This window comes from Melanerpes formicivorus, unplaced genomic scaffold (genome assembly GCF_026170545.1).
Source record: "Melanerpes formicivorus ecotype bairdi unplaced genomic scaffold, bMelFor1.0.p_v2 SCAF_2, whole genome shotgun sequence".
Classification (NCBI taxonomy): domain Eukaryota; kingdom Metazoa; phylum Chordata; class Aves; order Piciformes; family Picidae; genus Melanerpes; species Melanerpes formicivorus.
This window is the reverse complement of record NW_027142354.1, coordinates 32,587,802-32,613,986: the sequence shown is the minus strand read 5'-3', so window position 1 is coordinate 32,613,986 and position 26,185 is coordinate 32,587,802. Positions and strand designations below refer to the sequence as shown.

General features: G+C 37.3%; 1 protein-coding gene across 1 annotated transcript in view; it reads right to left on the bottom strand.

Annotated features, from left to right (window-relative positions):
- SDCCAG8 (SHH signaling and ciliogenesis regulator SDCCAG8) overlaps positions 1-26,185 on the bottom strand; it is a 117,937-nt gene that overhangs the window by 68,538 nt on the left and 23,214 nt on the right. The window contains 4 exon segments of the mRNA XM_068155484.1: positions 4,794-4,936; positions 16,872-16,988; positions 18,999-19,133; positions 21,561-21,713. Coding sequence (XP_068011585.1) covers positions 4,794-4,936; positions 16,872-16,988; positions 18,999-19,133; positions 21,561-21,713 — 548 coding nt within the window.

Below are 26,185 nucleotides of genomic sequence, written 5' to 3'. Positions count from 1 at the left end.
GAAGAGAAGTATGAAAGCGTGCCAAAGAAGTTAATTCTCCGTTAACAGTTTATTTTCTGGCATCCCGATGCCTTTGTATATATGAAAAGCAGATAGAAATAAATGTTGACTGAATCGCAACAACAGTTGCAATCATCCCTAAATTTAACCAAGAGTAAATGTATGAAGCAGAATCTACAAAGTTCATTAATTATCCGAGTTGTTTCATGTTATACTCCTTCCTGCACTTTAAAAAAATGGTTGTGTACAAGATGAATAGAATACATTAAAAAAAATTAATTAGAAATCAATAACTGTTTATATCTTATTTCTGCCTCTCCACTCTTTTTCACCCTCCTTCCAGCCCTAATTTCAGTGTTATTGGTGCTTTCATGAGTCAGTATAGGAACACCCATCATCTCAATCATTTAGTATTAGTGACATAATTTCTTTGAATGTTACCTCAAGTACAGACAGCAGACTCTTTCTGACATGCTGGAGTTGCTGGTAAGATCATGATAGTGAGTGCACTGCTATCTAATAGATACTAGTATTATCTATTGGTTTTTTTCATATAAAGTATGGTACAATACCCTGGAAGACCTAAAGCCACCAAGAAGTTAGTTTACATTTTATCATTTAATAACATCACTTAAATAGGGAAAATCAATGTATGAGACATGCTGCAGTTCCAACAAGGAACACTGGTGACAACATACAGCTCAACATCAAAGCTTCAGTGACTAAATAATGCCATAGGCACCTGGAGGTGGAAACATAGATTTATGCACTTTTTTATACATGTAATCCAAATAAGCGTCAAAGGAGTAGCTGAAACTAGCATGAAGGACCAATGAACAGCAAGAAAACTATAGCACTGCTAAAACTTGCTGTACTCTCAAATGCAGCTTTCTTCGATATGCTGCTTTCTAGAGGCCACAGCATTTTCAAAAGCAGGGAGAACAGAAATATCTTGTAATAGGGAAAAGATTAGTCACTGAGAACAACAATACCCATTGACTCACTATAATATAAAATTCTGTGCTTCAAGAAAGTGACTTGGGGACTCAATGTACCTTGATGAGGATCAACTGAAGCTGAAAGCATGGGTTCTTCTAAAAGACCAGTTTTGAGTTTCAGTGATTCCCTTGCTGCTGAGGATTTATCTATTGAGGTATATGTAAGCAGGAACTACCTCTGACTGTAACTGAAACAAATAATAACTTCATATCTGTTTTGAAACAAAAAGAGGAAGGATTTTTCACACTGCTTTCACTACAAAAGAATAGTGATTTTATTAAATCAGATGACATGCTAAGATCTGGGCAAGTTATTACCACCTAGCATATTTTATATGTTTGTTTTTTTTTTCCCACTAGCCTACTGACATGATTTTAAACAATTACAAATCTGTGTGTGTTCTACTCTGAAGAATGGATCCAGGTAAGCTTCATCAGCAAGACCCAGCCTTGCCAAAGTCGAGGCAATTTAACATTGCCTTCAGAAGTAATTTCTTACAATTCTCCTACTGTGGTAACTCTTGTACAAATAACCACGAATTTGAAATTTTATACACCGTGGTCAGTCTCAAAGCATGATGCCAACTGCAAAGTCACATGACCTTCAATCAGTGCTACACAGAAGTTTTGGACTTTCCCAGTTATTTGAAGATATACCTATTAGAATTACTAACTAGATTCAGTAGCAGGAAATGCATGTTAACCGAATAGGATTTCTAAGCAACATACTGCTCTGGGAAGAAAGGTGACAATAAAAGGCATTTTTAAACTCTGTGGCAATGGTTTAGAATAGCTAATTTTAACTTTTTTCTTGAATTTTAACAAGTACATTTTGTTAACTTAGACACTGTTTACTTGGTAATCAATCAATGGTGTCTGAAAACTAGGATACAGCAAAGAAGAGAGATCCTGGAGAAGAGTGCAGTTCTGCAGATCATCTTTTTATCCTCATTAAGACATAGACTGCATGCTTTGTGATTTAATCCATTCATATAATATTTACTATCTCATCTTTTATAAATTCAACCACAAAGTTCTGTATTCTATTTATTTATAATATGCAAACTTAGAATCAGTGGATGAGTGAAGAGTTTCTCTCCTTAGTAATTTAATAATTCACACAAAATAGTGGTTTATTTCTGTATCTCCTCTCAGCTACCTTTAACTTTTGCCAGAACAACAGAGACAGGTCATGCAAGGCAACAGAAGGACTACCTACAACCATATAACAGCAGTACAGGCCTCCCTCAAGTCCAGCATTGTGAGAAGACTTGGAGTGGACCAGCTGGTCCTCTTCTGAAAAGAGAGGAATCGGTAAGACAAGGCCAAGGCCAAAATACCCAAGAGACAAACTAAATCAGTGCCATTTCTGCAGCAAACTCCCACAGGCAGGAGTCTAGAGATTAAAATCTGTTTTCCTTGGCAAGAGCCACAGTGAATGGGTCCATAACCCCCACAGAATTGCTATTACCACTGCCCTTCAAGTGAGTATTTTCACTGGCACAGCTGTCAGTTGAGGTGAAGGGAATAAAGAATGAAATAAGGGAGATGATGGGCAAATAGAAGTTCACAGGTAATAGTCATGGATGCACCAATCATTAAAAACATACAGAGCTCAAAACACAGAACTAACACCAGAGGTATCTCTTTTACACTTTCACTAATACAGAAAACCTGTTCCAGCGGGAAGTGATCTGAAAGGATGAAAAAGTGAACAGGCTAAAGAAAGGTTTCATTTCAGTAGAAGATCTTTTCCTCTGTGACTCAGAGAAAATAGACAGCTATAAGAGAATGTCTCTAACCCTGCCCTATGAATCCAAGCACACAGGTAGAATAGGAAATCGTTTAGGAGCAATGAATCTCTCATCTCATTTTTCCGCTCCTTTCTCTTCATTCATGACAGCAACAACACCTAATGTATTCCTGGAAAGCAGACAGACACTCTGTTTGAAGATGAAGACACAAAACCCAACAGAAAACAAAGTATTACAGAATTGGGGAGTATCAAGAAAGATTTGAACCTATTTCCCATGCTTCTACAATTTTCTTGCAGTTACATTTCGGCACAGAAAACATTTTGATACTTATAAACATGCTTATAGGCAGAGGCCATAACATGAAGTGGGAAGTTAAAAAATAAAAAAGGGAAAAAAAAAAAGAAAAGATTAGGACATTGCAGAAGAGTGGCTGCACTAAGTCAGACAAAGAAACCGTGGCAGCTCAGCATCTGTCTCAAAAAGCAGACATCTGTGAAATTGTATGAAAACAAGGCCAACACAGAGCATTACTTGCCCAAAATGCTGTTCCCAGGCTCCAATGATTTGCGTCTCAGCAACTTCCCAAAGTCAGAGACCATAGATTGAAAAGGTACTTGAATCATCTGCATGTTACACATCCAGCTTTAAGTAATGCAAGTTTAATTACATCCAGTGATATGTAAAAGCAGGCAATAGTTGCCATTTTTACAAGTTGAGTGTTTTCACAAATAAAAAAATTAAAAAATTAGCTAGTCAGATTTCCTCCAAGATATCCAGAGCTCTACTGCATATAATCAGCTTTTTGCTAAAAGAAGCGTGGTAAGCCATTTGGTTAACTATCACAACAAATCATTATTAATAAAGTTCTGCTAAATCCAAACTTTAGATATCTTAACAACTCACCCCAAACTTTTTTCAAGTTCATTAACCTCTAGCATATTTTTTCTCTAAATACAGGCTGTTAGAGTGGTACTTTCTTCCATCTGTTAAACAACCGTGCTCAGAATTACACAGAAATGTAGCTGAATAAAAAAAAAGATAGATTCATTGAATTTAATAGTTTAGATGGGGTTCTATTTTACTTTCATTTACTCAATGGCAGAATTCTCACAAAGCCTGAAGAGTTAAGACTTGGATAAACATGCAGATTTCTGTTAAGTGATAGAAGTCTCAGGGCTTTCCTCCACCATGTAATATTTAAGATAACTTAATTTTTTTTCCTTAAGATCTGAGTAAAAGCTGCCAAATTTGTTTCTGGATTATTATGCAAGGGGATGGAACAAAACAAAATCCACACAACCAAAACTCCATAAACAGTCGGATGATAGCATTTTCTGTGGCAAAAGGAAAAATTCTTGCAGTTACCAAAATTCAAGCTGCAATCATAATTGGCTTGTTAACCTTCTGGTGTTTTCTAGAAATGCATAATGAGTTGTACAATAAATGGCATTGGGAGCTATATCCAAGAATGGAATAAAGTCAGGCAGAGTCTCTTGTCACAGTGTTTACATTGTGCCACATCTCAACGAAGCAAGTGATTTAAAAAGCCTACTCACCTACTTGAGCCTGTCTCCTATTCAGACATTAATATTACATTTTGATTGTTTAATCTTCAATGAAGCCTAACACAATTATGTTAATTTATACTTTTCTGGTGATTCTGCTGCAGAAACTTCAGATTATTCATCTAAGAACTCTTACACTTAAAGGTGCAACTGTACACCACAATCTCAAATGATGTTTAAAGTATATTTGTCCTACCAAACACAATCACAGCAAAAAGAACATACCTGCACTCTCCCCCTGCTATTCTTCCTACCCAAAAGCATTCTACCTCATCACCAGAGCTGAACATTGCCGTATCTTCAAAGTAGTAATTTTTTTTTTTCATAAATTAGAGTTCATAACTCACTCCACAGTTGATAACTGCCCTTGTAGTCATTGAGTGCAAGTGTTTGTAATGACTGTGGGGAAACCTGTGGCAAAAAAATCAGCAGAATGAAATTGGTACTACAGCATGTAATAGGATAAGGGGTACCTGGTGAGGTGCAGTTGGTGCTCAGATTTACTCAGTAGTTCTGTCAGTTTTAGGCACTCCTCTCTGGCTCCTGTCACATCCTGCTGAGCTTGTTCCAAACGTTGTTTGTTTCCATTCAGCTCTAATCCCAGTTTTTCTATTGTCTTAGAAAATTGCAGAACCAAGGAAAGTATATTTAAGAAATGCACAGAGATGTATTTCAAGACAAGAAACTCTACTGTGATCAATGCTCCTGAAAAATAATGCATTATTTTGTTTTAGAACAGTAATTTGTTGATAAAAACTGCAAACCCAGCAAATTACAGTATTTGAAGTTGCACTCTTATGAAAAGCCAAAATGTGTATCATATTTAAAGACAAATATACTATCGATGTTCTTGTCTTCACAGACCTTAAGAGATAGGTGCAGTCAATGATTTTTTTTTATTTATTCACACAAAGTCTGGCTAGAAAGCCAGAAGTTGTTGCAGAACTGTGGTGATCTTCAGAAACAGCTGGATATAGGATAGCTGTTGTGGTCATTTATTTTGCTTACCTATTACACAAGCAACAACACATAAATTTTGCTTTGTCATATTCACATAATATTACATACAGGAATAAAGGTAATTTTGTGATTTTACCATTGTCGAAAACAGGTTACTTGACTTATACCTGGAACCTAAACACACCAGTTGCTGTCAAACCTGTCATTTCATTAACATCATTAGTCCCTTTATGTCCACTAAACACAGTAAGTAACCCAAACATGTTATTTTTACAAATAACAACAGGTAAATTTGCATGTACATTACTTTTGAGCACAGTGAAGCATAATGGACTTACAGCCTCTAATTGTATTATAATGTCAACAATATAAATATTTTTTGAACAAATACATTTTGCTCTAAGTCCATATATAACATGCAAGTACCTGTAGGGATACACCTATGATGCAATACTTTGTCCTAAGAATGCTTTAAAGGAGGCTAGTGGAATACAGAACATGCTAATAATGAGATTTTATCATACAGTAACTATGCTGAACTAACATTTATTCTTCACTGGGGCTGGAGGTAACTTACATGTTTTTTCAGTCAACCGATCTGTTAATGGTCATTTATAGTACAAAATAAAATTGCTCATATGGATTTAGTGCTGACTAGCTATCATGATAACTTATTTTGTGATAGCTTTCTCATGTAGAAAAGCCTCAATGTCTTCTTCAGTTAATCATTCACTCAAACATAAGAACAAATTCATGTAAATTGGTCCCAACATTTGCACATGAAGCACCTTCTTAATAATGTTGTCTCTTTTCCTCCCATGAAAATGTTAGCCTAAACCACTTACATCAAGTCATGATGTCACAAATAATCTTCATCCAGAAAAAGGGTTCACAGTGTAATTTTTTTAAATTCTAAATTTGCTAATTACTTAACTGTATGCTTTCTCCCCAAAGAGTGCTCAGTGAAGGTTCATGACGGAAATTTTGATTAGAACCACCTACCAAATTAAATCAGTAATTCCAAGTTGAAATAAAAAGACAGTGAAACTATCTGCAAAACAGTTAGTATTCTTCCTGTCTAAAGAATGTTATCACCTATTACACTGTCAGAGTGTCTGAAAACCAGGTGTGTAAAGGCATTCAGTTACATATGCTTTGCATTTTCACATATTTCCAGAGACTTTAGCTTATTATAAACAACAGAACTCTCCGTGGGTTCTCTACACTCTTCTCTTAAAACTGTTCATTAATATTATTTCAGTAAACAGGGACAGGAATTCTTCACTGTCTTTACAAGTTAAAGACAGGCAATTTCTACAACATGCTTTAAGAATACATCCATTCAACGTACCTTTAAAAAAACCAAACCACAGGTTAGTTGAAAAGCATCAACTAAGTATTTGAAAAAGCACAACCACAGCTGAGAACATAAACACTCTAGATCACTCCTTCAGGGAAAAGTTTCAAGGAACAGATGGGCTTTACACCATTGCCTAGAGTTAAACAGGCTCAGTCAGGTTTTAACACAGACCCACAGAAGGAAGCAAATACCAAGTGCAAGAACCTCTGGTGAAAATCTTCTGCTTTCATCAGCCAGATGTTGACCCTGCAGGGTTTAACCCTAGAATACATACACAGATTTCAGTTGTCATGAAAGTGTAGAAGGAAATTCTCAGACAGCAACTCCATGACAGGCTCTTTAAGGAGTCATAGGAATCTTACACTTTCTATAGAAAGTATCAAGAAAGCAAACACAGATTTTGAAGAGCAATTCTACTACTTCCACCAGTAACTCTACAATTCAGAATCGGCTGCTTTACACACACACAAGTGCATTTATGAATATCTGTAAGTATATATGGAAATAAATGAATGTATAGGTACTCAGTGTGAGCTATATGAATTCTGTACAAGAATTCTGGCAATGGACATTGAAGAAACAGCAGACAACTTCATGGGAAAAGGATGACAGAAAAATGCCTATTAAGAGAACACACTAACACTGACTCAGAGATGAGAAGCATCTAATCCAGGTGTATTTAGAGATATCAGAGAAAATTCTTCTTTCTGAAATGCCATAAAGATCTCATTGAAAGTATTTTGGTGTGAGCCACACATCTTCATGCTGAAAATAGGCCATACTATGAACACTACATGTTACTTTGATGTAAAAAGTCAGGTAATAGTTTGAAACGTACGAAGGCTCACAATCTGGACATGTCCACAGAATAAAAACCAGCCCTCTCTTCTCTCCTGCAAACAGTAACAGTCTCACACTCTACCCTGAAATATGCCAAGTCCAGCCCATCACTAGATCATCACAATATAATCAGAATTTAAAACACAGAGAAATTACAAAATCAATAAAAGTTCTTCCCTCTTCTTCCAAGGAACTTTCTCAGGCAGCATATTTCCAAAACTGCTCAGACTCAAACTAGTTTTTGCATTACTTTTAGTTCCCATTTCTTCTGCTGGGAAGCTGCAAGCAATTCTGCAGCTGCTCTCTGGGCTCCAGTGTAACTGTAGGCAGAGAAACAGAAACCACCAACTAAAGTATTTTGCTGACAACTCTGCTTCTCATGCAGTGTTAATTTGATCCCTCAGTGCCTATGGCTTGTGATACAGCTCTTTACAACAATGACGAGAGAATTTTGTCAAGGTACTTAACTTTTCGACGTATGTGAGAGACAAGAGATGGAGCACAGAACTGCAAAAAGACAGATGACAATCTTGCATTTAAGAAAATCTGAAACAGATTTTCAGTATAACAAGGAACAGAATTATCATAATGTATATGTACAACAAGACTGCATTAAGGTTGGAACAGACAACTTCTGGTGCTTAACTCCGCAACTTTAATATTCTTATTACTTCTGCACATAATATAAAAAGTACTATTTTATCTGCTGTGTGCTGCAGTTGTCTAAATTCCCAGGAATATCAACAGGCACTTTGCCATTAAAAGATGGCAGGCTAAACCTCAAGGAACATCATTATTTGTAAGCTGAAACAGCATTCCACACATACATTCCATTAGTTACAAGAAAGAAGTTTTACTAAACAAAAAGCAAAGCACTAATGAAATACCACTGTAGTAAAATGTTATTCTGTATCAGCTTCCCCCCCCCAAGTATTACAACCAGCAGTCTTTTGTATTTTAAGTTGTCCACTTTGAAGCATATAGGACTTTTCTGGTTTTTGGTTGGTTTTTTTTTGAACACTTATTTGAAATGTTTCACATCTCAGTCATTAGTTTATGATGAGTTCAAAATTATCTTCTGATTGCCACAATGCATTTTTAGGTGAACACAATGGAGCTGCTCGTTCAGTGACATACATGCAAATTAGTGGAAAACACAGCAGATGATTTTTCAAACACTGGATCAGTCTTCAGATATTCTCTTCATAAATTATCTGAAATTATTTACACCTAACAGTACTTTAGGTATGACATAAAAATGTGCTGTTTAACTAACTAAATAACTCCTCATCTCTACAAAATCTGGTAACATGAAACAATAATTTAATTCAGAACAAGTTACAGACTAAAATAATTGTTTAATTCTTCTCCTACTGATTCTGATTTTCTACTTTATGTAGACAAAACCCCCCACATTCCAAAGCAGCAGATGTTTTTCATAGAATTTTAAATAGCAGCAAACTGACAAAAAAGACGAAGACTTAAAAAAACCACCAACCCCCCAAAACAAATTAGAATAATTAAGCAGTGATAAAACAACTTGCACTCTGAAATAAATGCAAAAATAACTTTAATAAAATTAAAAATATGCTAAAATCAAATGAATTCATGATTTATGACATTCACTCTTGCACCAGTAGGCTCATACATCAGGTAGGAAAATACACCATATAACCTGAAAAATAAATTTTGCACTGACTATACCAGTGTACAAATTCTGCCAGAAAACAATTCTGGAGGAGAAAATATTTTTGTGAATTTACAGTACTTTCTTTCTGTTTCATACTTCATTCTCCACCGTTATTAAAAGACCAAAAGAGCATAAAATAGGAAAAAAAATTGAACAAAGTAATAAAAATTAAAATATAATTACTACAGTAGTTGGCATTTGCAGCTGCATCCCCAAAAAGGCAATCAATATGAAAACACAAACACTTCAAGTTAATACACAGTAAAATTTTACAGGCCTTGATGCTCACACACTTCTGTTATATTTACCAAAGCAGCCCTTCAAAGCAATGAGATCAGTGATAGCATACAGGACTGAGACTATAATTAAGGACCTAGTGTCTAAGAGGTGCTACCAGTATGGCCATTCACATACACTTAAATACTATATATCAGCACTAGGAAATGTTTGCACTGTTTATGACTCTCACTGCTGCCTTCTTTATTTATTAATACACTAATTAACCTGGGACAGAATAATCACACCCTACTATAACAATAACTTTGTTTGGGGGATTTTTTGTGTGTGCTGTTTTTGAGGGGGGGTTGGGTTTGTTTTTTGTTTGGTTGGGATTTTTTTGGTTTGGTTTGGGTTTTTTGGTATGCATGTATTTGGTTTTGTTTCTTTTTTAAAGAATAACAATAAAACCAAGACTGTTTGTATTGCAAGATTAGGAGGTACTTTATTTGGAAGTTGACTATCAGTCCATATGCAGCAGGGGTCATTTTCAGTCATTCCTATCCTAATCCAGGTATCAATCAAGCAACTCCAGGTTCTGAGTGGTCTCTAAACCTCAGACCTCCCAGGTATGGCCATCTGACATAGCATATTGCACATGAAGAACTATCCAATTCATAAAGAGAGTTACAGTCATCATAAGGTTGACCTCCACCACGTCACAATGATGTGTTTTTTTCCCCTTTTGCACTCTACAGGAATTACTGCTGCTTCCCATTCAAATCAGTTAAAGAAAACTATACTTGGTTTTAAAGAGAAAACCTCCTTTCTGGAAGCATATTTACTATAGAACTGTGACAATATACAAATAAACAGTAAGAAATTCAACATACACAAGGCCATAAAGATCACCACTTTCTAATAGGTTAATTCACTAAAAACATAAACAAGATGCAAATTCTACAAATTCTTTTGCCTAAACCAGAAATACAAAACTGTTTCATGACATCAAAGGCAATTAAAGTGATCAGAAGTGCAAGAGAAGAACCTCAGAGAATACATGTGGCCCCTTTGAAAAGTTTTAGTTATAGCTGGCTCACAAATCAATTAACCTCTACAGAGCAGTGGGACAAGCAACGATGTAACCTAGATGAGCAACAAGAGACTGTAATTGGTTGGACAGCTAGTATTCTAGGCTGATCTGGTGTGACTCCTAAATTCCTCAAACAGAACTAGTCTTGTGACCACTTTGTTACATGTACTGCAAAGAAATCTAACAGCACTTGGCTGTACCCCATGTGCTCTACTAAGAGGCAGACCCTCAAGACAAAAGCCACCACCTAAGCAAGTATCAGCAACCACAAACTCTGCTTCAAAAAGGATGGAGAATTAATAGATGCCAGAATGTTGCAGTTTGCTAGGAAGAGCAGGGGTCCTAGAAGAATTTCCTAGGAATCATATGGAGGGAGGGACTTAAATGCACACATCTTTTAATCCATTTGAAAACTTTCTACCTGGGGCACAAAAAATTAATATTGCTATATGTATATTTATGAATACATGCACAGACAAATTTTTAATTAAGCAATAGTCTTAGGTGTCATTCCTTGTGCTACCTCTCAAAAAGCAACACAGGCCCTGCATCGTGTGGTTACATACCCATGGGAAACAGGAGTGAATGGCTGAAAGCTTAAGTAAGTATTTTACCATATTATTTCCCTGTAAATATCTGCTTTCAATTTGCCAAAATGTTTGAACTGTAATACTATTTCAGGAACAAAACTTGTAAACTCAGAGATTGCTACAGTCAGATTTTAAAGAGACAACACTGAGGTACTAGAGATTATTTTAGCAGCTACCAGCAGAGATAAGAAAGTGACTGTCCACAGTGGAACAGGATTTAATTTTATTTTTTTTTTAATGGATTGCCTTGGAGGGCAGAGGGGACAGAACAGAATGGATGACAGAGGGGAGAATGGGGTGGAGTAGAATAGATGGGTTTGCTTGCTGATAAAGGAATTTCAGAAAAGGAGGTATGCCTACAGAAAAAGAAAGGGATTCCTATTTCATTACTGAAAAACAGCAGAGGAACAAAACTTACTCCTATTTGAGTAACATATTTGAGATTACTGATGTGGGACTGTCTCTTCTTTTTCCTGGACAGGATTAAGGAATAGCTAGAAAGAAAAACTGTGCAGTAACGAGCAACAAGAAATAGTCAAGGACTTTTTCACTCATACTGTTCTGATTATTAGCACAATAATTACTGACAAAGCAACCATTTTTCTAGCCTAAGAATACAAAAAACCCCAAAGCACTAGAAAGTAAGCATTTCCTTAAATATAGTGCATATGGCACACTACACAAAAAGCTATCCCTTTTTTTTTTTTTTTTCCCTATTTTGAATAATGTTTAATGCACTTAAAAAATTTTGCTTTCTCAACAATTAACAGGGTGACCTCACACTGGATGACAGAGAAAAGGATGAAGGTTACATGGGCCAACTACCCCTATGAACAATAAAGTCCAGCAGTATCATTCCTCTATGCAGATCAGCTGCTTGGGGGAAGCAGAACAGTACAGAAAATGCAGACCAGTTGGTTAAGAAAATTTTACTACTGGGAATCTCAGTTTCTTATGGAAACATGACAAAGAATTTAATGAAGGCTGCTCATATCACTGATCCTTTGTGAACCGACGACTGACAGAAGAAAGCAATGTCATAGCACAGCAGCAAGACTCACATCACAATTGTAATTAAGCATTTATTTTGTCATGTATTTCAGGGTTGTAGATCAATGTTTTTTCCTCAAAATCTTGACAAGTTAATAAGTTCGGTTATAAAAAAATGTTCCTCCTGAAAACAACAGAAATTTCCTATCAAAGCAAAGCATAAAGTACTATCATTTCACTCCCTTCTTATTTACCCACTTTAAAATTAGTGCATTGAATACCCAAAACTGAAAATGATACACTAAAAAGTGTTTCACTTATAGCGAGATTTGACATATTCTCTTAGTGCTTTCTTGTCCAAAAGGAATTTGGGCTTACTACTTTTAAAGCCTACTCAATGTCAGGACAGGTAAGAGAAGCTGATGTTAAGAATTTCAAGCTGTCAACTAGGTTTTGGGTTTTTCCTCCCAGTCAAGCAGTATTTACAGAATTTCTTCCCAGAACAGAACTTCCACAGCAGCTAACTAATGGGGTCACAAAATCTTAGGTAGACGACTGTTAAAAGAACACATAATCCTAACTCTTCTTCCTCTGCATTATTAAAACTTGAAAGTTTCAGAACATCTGCGATATTTTGGATGTCCCAGTATGTGAAAAAACCTAATATTTTAAAGCCTAAAACCTATTAATAGAAAGACACTTCAGTGAGTCAGTGTTTTCAGAAGGTTACATTGGTCTCGCATTGGACACTAGTATTTCCAGGACACGCGCCCGAATTTGTGGCCTACATTACTTGCTGTGTAGACAGAATCGGTAATTTCTCCACTTATAACATCTAAATTAGGTTACTATAAATCATGCATTTATGACAAAAAAGTTAAACATTCCCCAGATACTTTTTGACAAAATGCTTTGAACGACAATTTTGCCAAATTTTTATTTGTCTGCTAAATTGTCGGTCTATAGCATGCAGAAACATCAGTAAAGTTCTGTCACACTGCATTAAAATGCTTTGACATGCAGTAGCTCTTTCCATTTCTATAGGTTGTGCGTATCAGTGTTTCTCAACTTATTTTACTTGGGCTCATGAACTCTTAAGTGGGTTTTGGTTCATTTCTGGTGCTTTTAATTTTGTCACCTAAAAGGTGGGGAACAGAATTCTGTAATCCTCCCACTTCAACGCAAGTTTGCCCAATTTTAAGCGGAATATTAAAGCAGCAGCTTTTTACACATTGAGATTACCATCTTGGATTTATTTCTATACAAAGTATTTATCCGATTCCTCAAAATGTGGTAAAATAAAATTTAAAAGCTTCACTTGGTTTCTGAAGTTGGATGTGACATGTCCTATTGCTTTATTACAAGAAGACTGCAACTCCCAGTGGTGCAATAAGGATCACACCCAAATTGTTAGGGACTGCACAAAAAATAAACCAAAAAAATCCACCCTCTTTTCACTTTTACTTTCTGAAGTCTGCAAGGTTTCTAACCCAAATAAAAATTACTTACAGACAAATAGAAAGCAAGTGATTAACAGTGTACTTCATTTTTGTTTTTACATTGTAAAGCAGAAAAGAGCAATTGATGCTAATCTGAGGACAATCTCATAGTGTCAGAAGTATGATTTCTATTAGAAATACACAAATTATGCCACACAGTGCTTCCAAATTCACAGAAAAAAAAAATTACAAAAACAAAGTCCTGCTGTGTCAAATATGCCACACAATTTTTGTTCTGATAACAGTTATTTAGGTTAGGGCGTGACTTTTCTCTGATATAGCTGTGCTAGTACAACCCCTAGTGTGGGCACAGTTTACTGCCATGAAGGTGTTACACTCTTTAAACTTGTACAGCTTCTTCCCAAGAAAGGAAAGTATGAAGAAAAGCACTGTTAACTTCAACACAGCTACATCCACAACGGGAGGGCTGAGAAGGAAAGAAAGGGCAGTAGGTTATGCTACTTTACAACATAACGGGCCAGATGAACAGATGCCATTTTTGTGTAGAGAAACCCTGTAGTATATGCCTTTACCACTCCCCACACACACACTTTCCTCCATAATGCTAACATAAATCAGGATCATGATGGATGACATTACAAAGCACTTATTCAATTTAAATGGTAACACTGCACATTGCTTCTCATTTTAAGAAATATTCATGTCAAACATTAATAACAGGTAGACACACCAAGGCGACAGTATTTGTTCTTAGACCTGAGTAATAAAGACAGAAAAAGCGACAGTAGAATAAAAGAGAATAAAACTGAAGTGTGTACTATCTTGAGTTTTACTAAAAAATACAAATTCATCTTTGAAGAACTTCATATGTATCATTGTATGATAAACATATACTTGTATTTACTGACATAAATATATGTAACCGATATAAATTGTATATATGGGGATTTCTGTGTATCCTGGCACACCTTTGTAACTTAATTCCCTTTTTAAAAGTCACTACATACAAACTAAAATACATATAAAAAATTAGTATTTGTCCACAGCACAACTGAAAATACAATCATAGCTCAAGAAAGAGTAAACTCACTTTGACATACCAAGAGACGATCTCAAACATGATTCTTTGCTTTTAAAATAGAAAAATGCACCATTTAATGGGAATAGTATGAAAATACTCATACATTATTGTCTCTCCACTTTAAAAAAAAAGGGTATTTATTATGAACAGATGGTGGCCAAGAAAGGTATCAACTCTCTTAGCCAGAAGGTCAGGTCATGGCTGAGAGACCAAAGAACAATTATTGTTTGTCATTCAGTGCCATGTAAGATGAAGCATTCTAGCTTTTTCTTTAAATACAAAGCTAGATGAGAATAGGGTATTTTCATTTAATTTAAATAAAATAATTTGCAATGATTTATTAACATTTGTTAAAATTAATTTTTAAAAATAATAACAAATAAACAAAATAAACCCTCCAAACATACACACTCTTTTTGGTTGCCTTTTAGCATGTTAGATAATATTTGGTCCTATACAAAACTTATTCCATAGTAGAGCCACATCTATAAAACAGCTGCTAGGTGCTGAGCCTGAGCATTTCAAATACTTTGTTTTTCCTTTTGAGGAACCAGCAATCATACTTGAACAATATAATGCCTTCACATAATTACTGAATTACTTTAATAATCTTTGCTGATCAGAACTCCCCCTCCCACAACTTAATTTTAATTACGTAAAACTATAAAACACCACATTCAGATACCTGAATCATTCATACACTGAAAAAAATGCCAGGATGTCAATATATAAGGTTAAAATACTTTGTTGGATTTTACAATGTTGAAAAGGCAATCCTGAAGCAAGTTGGAGAACAGGATTTAAAATCCAAGATACTTCTTCAAATATCTTATTAAACACATCCTGTTTTATTTGTATGCCAAGATTATGCCAACTCTTTTATCTGTGATATCTGTCAAGACACAGACGACAAGCCTGTTTTTTGTTTTTCAAAGTGTCCTTAGGCCTAAAGGATGCAGGAATAAAAAACAAAAAAAAAAAGCCAACCCTGAAAACAAAGTGCTTTAAGGCCGCTGATTTTCTGTGTCCTATGATTTTCTACACATATGGAAGAATTGCTTTAACTAATAACCCTCTATTCTGGATTTTACATATCTTCTAATTATAATTTCAATTAACCTTGCTTCCACAGCCTAAGCTTGTATAAGCTTGTAATATACTTACTGTCCTACATGAAGATTTTGGGGAACTGGTAAATAAAAACAGTTTTAGAAATAGTGCATTTTTCCCCACATATATTCTTACACAGGGACCAATTTGTTCACTTATTTACATGAAAAAGAATTATTTAAGAACTGTTGGACAAGCTGCTCTAATAACAAAATGCATATAAAAATATTATCCCAATATGCATCTCATACATCTTTGCATTCAGAAGTCATCCACTCATGCAGTTCACAGCATAGTAAGGAATAAATGGAAGTTTTAATACTTGGAGAAAAACAGATATAAACTCAAAAAAAAACCCAAAAAAACCCAAAAGGTACAGATTACACCCATTCAAGCTGTTTGCCAAGAGTGTCACAGGTTATTCTAACAATCTAACAGCCTTTCTTACTGCATGGTATGTGTTTCCTCATAGCCTACTTGTAAAGCATATATTGGGTTTTGTATAATTATAAAACATGGGTTTAGATAATCTAGTAGAATTTTTATATACCTGTTTTTTCTAGAAGGCTCTGTTTTTTTTGTTTGGGGTTTTTTGTTTGTTTGTTGCTTTGTGTTGTGGGTTTTTTTTTGGGGGGGGGGGGAGGGGTGGGGGAGTGGGAGGGGGTTGTTGTTGTTTTGGTTTGGTTTTTCCAAAAATCCCACTTTTGTATGAAACCCAGCATTTCTTAACCTTGTATCTTTAAAGAAACTGGAAAATACATGATTTGGATTTTTGGTATCATTAGGTTATACTTAAGAGTCTTTAATGTTTGGTCAGGCTGCAGGTATATGCAATTACATGTGGATTTATTTGTGAGAAAAGGTGTAAAAACGCATGTATACAGTACATACAATTTAAGTACGTTGTATGAATACATATGATAGAGTATATAAAAGCATGGGATGACTATTATGTAAAACCAAACGTAACAGGGCTGAAAAGAAGAATAAAAAAGCCAATACTTATTTATTTAACAGTAATAGCTTGCTTGTTGCCATTAATTTAGAAATTATTTAACAGTAAGATATGACCAGTATCAGAAAAATGAATCATTCCAGCTTCTGAAATAACTCTACTTAGGATTCTAATAACTGCAAAGTCATAGCAGCATTATCTCTTACCTGGTCCTTAATTTCAAGCTCCCTTATAGTTTTTGTTCTGTACTCTCTGAGCTCCTTTTCTGCCTCATCCTTCTTCATTTTGGTTTGATTCAACTGATAGCGCATTTCTCCACACACCTGTTAGATTTACAGACAACATGATCTGTAGCTTGAAGAATCCATAGCCTTGGGTTTGCAATTAGATCTTTTGGTGCCCTCTAGAGGTGACTGAAATACAGCACATTTTAATTTACAGATATTTTAAGACTACATATGGCAAATGTTTTTAGATAAAAAGTGGATCTGAATTCTCTGTATAGTCATTGACTTTGAAATATTCAGTGCCTTCTACATTCAATATATTTGGATCAAGACTTTTCTAAGTATAAATATTTATGTTGTTAATATACATGCTACTAAATACAGTTAAACTAGAGTTGCTGGTTTCATACTCTCCTCCCTTTCTCTATAAAATCCCAAGGAAGTCTATGTTAACATTTTCAAAACCTAGAACTAAAGAATCTGTAACACTCCCATATAAGGGCATAGTTTATCCTGCCAATTTTTCACTGTTAAGAAAGAAAATGTTTAGATATTAATAAAATGATTTTCAAAGTTAAATGAGAGCACTGTAGACTTGCCACAAATTGAAGATAAATGTTTAAGGAAAAAAAAACCCAAAACAATTCAAATATATGAATGGTCCAGGAGAAATACATCAAAACATTTTTTAAAGAAATCTAGTATCACTTCCACAAAGGCAAAAATTATTGTCTACTGTCGGGATGTTCTTATGTTACCCCTTCATTTCTTTTCACCTGAAGACAACTCAACTTCTGAGAGTCTGGGGATGGCTTAGGGGAAAAAAAGAGAAACAAAACAACCAACAAAACAACAAACCATACCAATCCCTCAAAACCCAGTACGGTAAAAGTAAATAAACATACTGCAATCAAAGTAACTCAGGACAAAACAAAACAAACTGTCCTAATGTTAAAAAACAACACCACTTATAAATCCAAAGGAGAGCCTGTGAATTTAGCCCTGTTGCAAATAATGAAAGGTAAGAAACACTCTGAAGAATGGTGAAGCTCTAAAGCATTATTTTTCTAATATTGAAATATATGCAACTAAGAACTCCCAAGATACCACCACATAAATTGCTAAAATCGGTCATTTTACCCCCTTTCCTTTAAGAGCAGGATGTAGCGAAGTGCGCTGTCATTTCCTCCAAGCAAAAGAAATAAAAATACAAAATTACAGCCATCTTTGCCTTCAGCTCCCCCACACATCATACAAAGTGAGTAACGTAGAAGAATCAAGCAGATGGTGCTGTCCTAAATAATGGATTTTTCAGTTTCCTCATAGTTCAGAACGAAGAAAAAGGGATTCTCCCTCCAGACTACACCCTCCCCCCAACTTCTAATGCATACAGAAAAAAAAATTCAGATGAAGGAAAAAATGTCACTCTCACTGGTTTTAGTGATGGCAAACCAAGTTTGGAAACAAGGACTCAGAATCACAAGCAGATGTAAGTTTCACTTACATGGCCAATGAGAAAGGTCAGGATGGTGTAGAGTCCTGACAGATCACTGGTTGGATGTTCCTCCAGTATGTTTGAGGTTTGTCAATTCACAACAGGGACAACAAATGCAGTTCTCCCAGCTCTCAGGACAGCGCAATAAAAACACAGTGTAGACTATTCACCTGCATGAGATAACTGCCTAGCTTACCATGGGACCTGAATGCAAGGTCATTTAGTGCACTTTGGCACCAAGGTCATTTACAAACAAGAGATGTTTATGTTAAATGAAGATCTGCCAAGCTGGCCTGCCAAACAGCTGAAGGAGGGAGTCTGGTGAAGGTAAGACGTCCTTGTTTTGGCTAAAACTGATGAAGTAAAGCTAAAATAACAAACACCCAACTTCAAAGTAGATTTTGAAGGCTATAGTGCCTGAATGTAGACCTTTGCCTAATTATTTGAAGTTTTCAAGTTGACATCCATTGGTATGATAATGAGTCAAACTGAGTACATGCTAAATATTCTTTACTAATGGAGAAGAAAACAAAGTAAGAAAACATTTCTCATCTTCCAGGTTACAATGCTAAGGAAAAACAAATACAATACTCACTTATGAATATGCCCACCTTATTCACCTCCATTTCATGAGATGCAAGCTGGTGTTGTGATTCTTCCAACTGGTTGGCCAGAGAGTTCTTTTCCCTTGTAATTCTCTCTAACTGAGCCTCCAGCATGGCCACATTCTCAGACATAGCTGTCACCTGCAGAAAGTCCAAGAGCACTGTAACAACACAATTTGAGCAACCACCAATCTAAATATTGTGGATCTTTCTCTTGAAAGCTAATGTATGCAGCCAAAACAGAGAGCACTAAACATGTATGATACTGTTTAATTGGTACATAATATTTTTTAAAACTACTACAACTATTCCTACATAGTGGGAATCAGTTCCAGTAAAACACAGCTCATTGGGTGATGGACTACTAAATAACATGATGACATGGAGTGAATTATTCTACCCCCCGCCCAAATAAAAAAGTATAAAACACTTGTCTAAGAGTCTGTATTATGGAGTGCATACTCTGCTCTAAAGCAAATGTATAGCTTCACAACTAGATGCGTAAGAGAGGTAAGTTCCATTAGATAGCAAGGATTCAAACAAGGCATTGCTTACTGATGTCCCACTGTCTTCAGCGTAAGGTTATTTTTTTTCAGTTTCCCTGGCAACAGATTTCTGATAATCACTTAAAACAGCTTATTTACTCAAATATCTCTTAGCCCTTACCAGTGTGCTTAATTCCTATTTTAATACCTGGAACTAGAGTTAAGGGCTTTTTCTTGCTGTAGCAGCTTCAGAACATTATTCCCTCACCTCATCATACTATAAATACAAGCACATCATCTAGCTTTCCTGTTACTACCTTTCCAGACTTTCACAAGCAACACTACTAAAGAACTTGCTCCTTTTGAAACAGTTAAAGTTCATCCTGTTCAGTCTGTGCTCTCCACATTTTTCAAACTGTATGGCTTATTTCTAAAAAGACCCCCAAAATATAGAAAATTGTTTACAAATGTTGACTTGGCAGTGTTGGGTTAACGAATGGACTTGATCTGAAAGATCTCTTTCAATCAAAACAATTCTATGATCCTATGAAAAAGCTTATAATTGGATGAGAAATTCACTGTATTATTTCCAAACCTCCACTAGAAGAGGCTGCACATCATAAAGCATTCTTGGAGCCTTTCTCTCTCTACTCTTCTTCACATTAGAAGTGTCTCCTTTGTCATATCTCACAGGCTTACTACTGTTGGCATGAGGTTTCCTCTCTAAGTTCCATTTTGCAGAAAACCATCCTAGTTTTTCACTGGAATTACACTAGCAGCTAGAAGCCTAAAACAAAGTTATGAAGGTTCTGTTGTAATGGTCATGGTAAAAATGATGAGAATATAAAGTCTCCAAGACAGAATCTATCAGTACGTGAGAAGAGATTCCAACATGTTTTTTCAGATAGGGAAATTAAACCTATGACAAGATCACTCTGAAAAACACCATACTAGAATGCAACTACAATAATGGTGCATTAATATGTGTGTGTGTGTGTATAAATATATATCTATATAGGCTCAAAACAGCAAAAAACCCTACATTTCACATGTTCTAGCTTTTAAGTGTTTGACTTGTGAACCTAAATAAAGATAGAATAGAATAGACCAGACCAGGTTGGAAGAGACCTTCAAGATCATCACGTCCAACCTATCATACAACACCACCTAATGAACTAAACCATGCAAGCAAGCACCCTATCAAGTCTCCTCCTGAACACCTCCAATGATGGTGACTCCACCACCTCCCCGGGCAGCCCATTCCAATGGGCAATCACTCTCTCTGTGTACAACTTCTTAATAACCTCCAGCCTAAACCTCCCCTGGTGCAGTTTGAGACTGTGTCCTCTTGTTCTGGTGCTGGTTGCCTGGGAAAAGAGAGGAGAAGCCAGGTACAAGCTTAACCTTTTCCTACTTTGACAAAATGCATTAGACAATATTGCAAACTAAAGTAAGTGTGCAACATCAACAACTTACTATGTATCTAGTGACATAGGCCTTGAGCACAAGCCCTATGAGGCTAAAGGAGTTGGGATGGTTTAGCCTGGAGAAGAGGAGGCTCAGGGGAGACCTCATTGCTGTCTACAACTACCTGAAGGGTGATTGTAGCCAGAAGGGGGTTGGTCTCTTCTCTCTAGCAACCAGCACCAGAACAAGAGGACACAGTCTCAAGCTGTGCCAGGGGAAGTTTAGGCTCGAGGTGAGGAGAAAGTTCTTCACTGAGAGAGTCGTTAACCACTGGAATGTGCTGCCCAGGGAGGTGGTGGAGTCACCATCCCTGGAGGTGTTCAAGAGGGGATTGGACGTGGCACTTGGTGCCATGGTCTAGTCATGGGGTCTGTGGTGACAGGTTGGACTCGATGATCTTTGAGGTCTCTTCCAACCTTGGTGATACTGTGATAGCACAAACACCAGTTATTCAGACTCAAAGGACCACTTATCTACCACTGCACTAAAGAAATAGCAAAAACAAACTGTTGAGCTCTCAAATCCAAAATTGAAACAAAATGGAAGACAAGGAGTTTAGAAAGGATGACATACTTGGTGTAACACACAAATAGAAAAAAAAAATCGCAACTCATACCATTGCTGCCAAGTTGTCCCTTTCCTTCTTCATTTCTTCCTGCAGGGCTTCTCTTTCATCAGCCCTCTTACTTATCTGGGCAGCTAACTCCTTTTCAAAACGACACTTCTGCCGTACCAGCTCACTTTTCAGATGCTCACACTGGACTACAGCCTAGAAAATATGTATTTTTTTTTAAGTGGAAGAAACCTAAAATTTTAAACAATCATAGAATTTATCTAATGCCTTCAGAGAAACCAATTTGCTATTAGAAAGGATGCCATGTAGGTTTTTTCACATTATTATGACAGTCATACATGTTCTACTGTGTTACTATCTAGAATAGGACCTTCAAATTGAGAACAGATGTATATGTTTGTTATGTATACACATGCCATACTATAACTTGGAAATCTAATTGCTTTCAGGAGTCATAGCAAGATAAAAGCACTTTAATATCCAAATAAGTAGCTGTTCAAAACCCAAGATAATTTTTTGCCTTGCATTTAAAATTCCTAGAATTAGCCTCCAATATCTGACTTCTTGCAATCACTGTGATTACTGGCCATTTATTTTTCCTTCAGCTACACAAACAAATAACGTATACTTCCTGGATGTAGGGAGTGCCGGAGTCTCTCGCTTCCCATGGCAGACTGCAGGAACTACACCTGTGTCCACTGTGAGCAGGTAAATGACCTGCTCAGCCTAGTGGCTGAGCTGAAGGAGGAAGTTGAAAAGTTGTGGAATATTAGAGAGTGCAAGAGGGAGCTGGCTGGTGGAATCAGACCCTGCCGTCCCTCACACAGTCCCATCAGCCACGCAGAAGTCAGGACACTGAGAACTCCCTACCCTCTTGCCAGCTTCCTAAACAGGATGACTCAGAAGTTGGAGATCAGTGGAGAAAATTCTTCCCAAGTGTGGCAGGTGTGGCACCCCGAGAGCCGCTGAACCCCCTCAGGTGACTCTGAAGAATAGATTTGCTGGTTTTGGTGAATCTGTTTTCACCAAAAGCAACATTCTGCATGGGAAACCAACCAACAGCAGCTATGAGACCTTGTCTAGTTTACATCAGACAGGCTAGGAGGGGGCAAGCCTACTATCTAAACATCTGCTGTAAGAAGAAAAGATGGGTGCCTGTCATTGGGAACTCATTTCTGAAGGGTGTTGAGAGTCGTATATGCAGACACAATCCACTCCTTAGGGAATTATGTTGCCTCCCTGGGGCCAGAGTTAATGATGTAGTGAGAAAACTTCCCATCTTAATCCATCCAACTGAATACTACCCATTGATGGTTTTCCAAGTAGATAATGATAAAATCTCAACAAGAAGTTTCAGAGGAATGAAGACTTCAGAGCCCTGACCCCTTTGCCATTTGTCCCAGGAACACAAGTAGCATTTGCTTCTGTCCCACCATTAGCTGTGCCTGATAAGGGCATGAACATGAAAATCCAGCAGATTAATGCCTGGCTATGGGACTGGTGCCAACAGCAGAATTTTGGGTTCTTTGATCACAGGCTATTCTACAAGACCCCAGGCCTGCTGACTATAGGTAGGAAATGCTTGTCTCAAAGAAGAAGGCGGCTCCTGCAGCAAGAACTAGCAAGGTCTAAACTAATTTCAAAGGAGGATGAGGCAAAAAAACAGGCTTAATGAAGACAAGCCTGGGACATTTGTGAGGTGGGGTACCAGCTCCACTGCTATCCCAGGGGCTGTAGGGGATGGTGGATAATGTGATACCCACAATGGTAATAGATGCTCCTAAGTCTCTGAAGTGTCTGTATACCAACACATGGGAAATAAGCAAGATGAACTAGAGATCTGAGTGCAGTCACGGGGCTATGATCTTATTGTGATTACAGAGACGTGGTGGGACAGCTCGCATGACTGCAATGTGATTATGGACAACTAACTACTTTTCAGGAAGGACAGACTGACAAGGTGAGGTGGTGAAGTTACTCTCTATGTGAGTAAGAAACTAGAATGCATTAAGCTTAACCCAGGGAGATGATGAAAGCATTGAAAGCTTATGGGTAAGAGTGAAGGGACATACAAACATGAATGATATGGTTGTGGGCATTTACTACAGCCCACCAAATCAGGAAGAAGCTGTCCATGAGGCCTCCTACAGGCAGCTGGAGGTAGCCTGAAGATCAAGTGCCCTGGGTGACTTCAGTCACTCTGATATTAGTTAGGAAGACCATACATATTAGTTAGGAATCATAAACAGTCCAAAAGGTTCCTGCAGGTTCCAAAAGGTTGATGACAACCTTCTCCTGCAGGCAGTTGAAAAAACAACGAAAAGAAGCATGATGCTGGGTCTTGTATTAACAAACAAGGAAGGATTGGTTGTAGATGTTAAGGTTGGGGGTAACCTTGGCTGTAGTGACCACAACATGTTAGAGTTTGATATCGATATCACTAGACAAAGAAGTAGAGTGATAAGTAAAATTTCAACCCTGGACTTTAAGAGGGCTAACTTTGCCCTCTTCAAAACTCTATTTGTAAGTATCCAGTGGGTTAGGGCTCTAGAAAGGAGGGGGGCCCAAGAGAACTAGCTAATATTCAAACATTACCTACTCCATGCTGAAGAAAAATGTATTCCCATGGGGAAAAAAAAAATCAAGTAAGGGAGGCAGAAGACCCGCATGGGTAAGTAGGGAACTCCTGGAAAAATTCAAGAAGAAAAATGAGTTTTACAATGTGTGGAAAAAAGATCTGGTCAATTGGAAGGATTATACAAATATTGCCAGAGAATGCAGAGATGCAACAAGAAAGGCCAAGGCACTCCTGGAATTAAGTCTTGCCAGGGAGGTGAAAGAAAACAAGAGCAGCTATTTCAAATACATCAATGACAAAAAGAAGAGCAGGGAAAAGGTGGGCCCATTACTGAATGATATGGGAGATATGGTAACAGAGGACGCAGAGATGGCAGAGTTGCTGAATGCCTTCTTTGCCTCAGTCTTTACTGCTAAGACTGGCCCCCAGGAACCTCAGTCTCTGGAAGCAAGGGAACAGAACTGGAGGGAGGAGGACACTCTGCTGGTTAGTCAGGACTGGGTTAGAGATCTCTTATACCAACTAAAGACAAACAAATCCATAGGCCTCAATGGGGTGTATCCACAAGTGCTGAGAGAGCTGGCTGATAGTGTTGCTGAGCCTCTCTCTAACATTTCTGAAGTCATGGAGAACAGGAGAAGTGCCTGACAACTGGAAAAAAGCCTATGTCACTCCAGTCTTCAAAAAAGGCAAGAAAGAAGACCCAGGCAAGTACAGACCAGTCAGCCTCACCTCCATCCCTGGAAAGGTGATGGAACAGCTCATTCTGGAAGTCATCTCTAACCACATGGAAGAAAAGAGGATCATCAGGAGTAATCAACATGGATTTACCAAGGGAAGATCTGATAGCATTCTATGAAACCATGACCAAATGGGTAGATGAGGGAAGAGCTGTGCACGTCATATACCTTGACTTCAGTAAGGCTTTTGATACTGTCTCCCAGAACATCCTCAAAGCAGAGCTCAAGAAATGTGGCACAGACAGTTGGTCAGTGAGGTGGATTTAAAACTGGCTCGACAACAGAGTTCAGAGGGTCTTCATCAGTGGCAGAGAGTCAGTTTGGAGGCCTGTGGGCTCCCCAATTCAAGAGAGACAGGGATCTGCTAGAGAGAGTCCAAGGGAGAGCCACGAGGATGATTGGGGGACTTGAGCATCTCCCCTATGAAAAGAGACTGAGAGACCTGGGGCTGTTTAGTCTTGAGAAGACTGAGAGGGGATCTCATCAATGCCAATATATATCTGAGGGGTAAGTGTCAAGTGGAAGGGGCCAATCTCTTTTTGGCGGTGCACAGTAATAAGACAAGGAACAATGGATACAAACTTGAACATAGGAGGCTTCACCTCAACATGAGGAGAAACTTCTTTACAGTGTGGGTGACGGAGCACTGCAACAGGCTGCCCAGGGAGGTTGTGGAGTCTTCTTCTCTGGAGACCTTCAAAAACCCACCTGGATACATGCCTGTGCAGACTACCCTAGGTGATCCTGCTTTTAAAATGGGGGTTGGACTCAATGACCTCTGAAGGTCCCTTCCAATCTCTAACATTCACTTCAGGGAGAGAATAAGTAGAATCACAGAATTACTGAGTGCAGAAGGCTAAGAAACCTGGCAGGAGTAAATATACAAAGAAACAATTTTGGGGTTTTAGTTTCAGGTTTGGCAAATAAAGAAGATCAATTCTCCTCAAAACTCATAAATATCCTGCATAATTTCAAGTGCTAAAATACAGCCGTGATTTCTATCAAAAGAGAAGAAATCTAACTTAGTATGCAAGAAGCACAGTAGACAATCTTGTGAAAAAAGAGAGAGGGAAAACCCAAAATCTACCAACTTTTGATGATGTACTCCTGTCAAAGGGATGCAATTTCAGAATTGTGTCAGTTTAAATCAGAAATACACAACTCTTACAAGTCAATTGAAGTATTCACAGCACCCTAAAAGCAGCTTGCTAATCTAAGAGTAAACTAGATTTCATTTCATCATTTCACTGATATTCAGTAATGACCTTATAGGAAGCCTACTTTATCACCCAATAGCTTTTCTTTAAGTGCTTATTTTTCTTTTGCTCAAATCCAATCCCATGATGTTG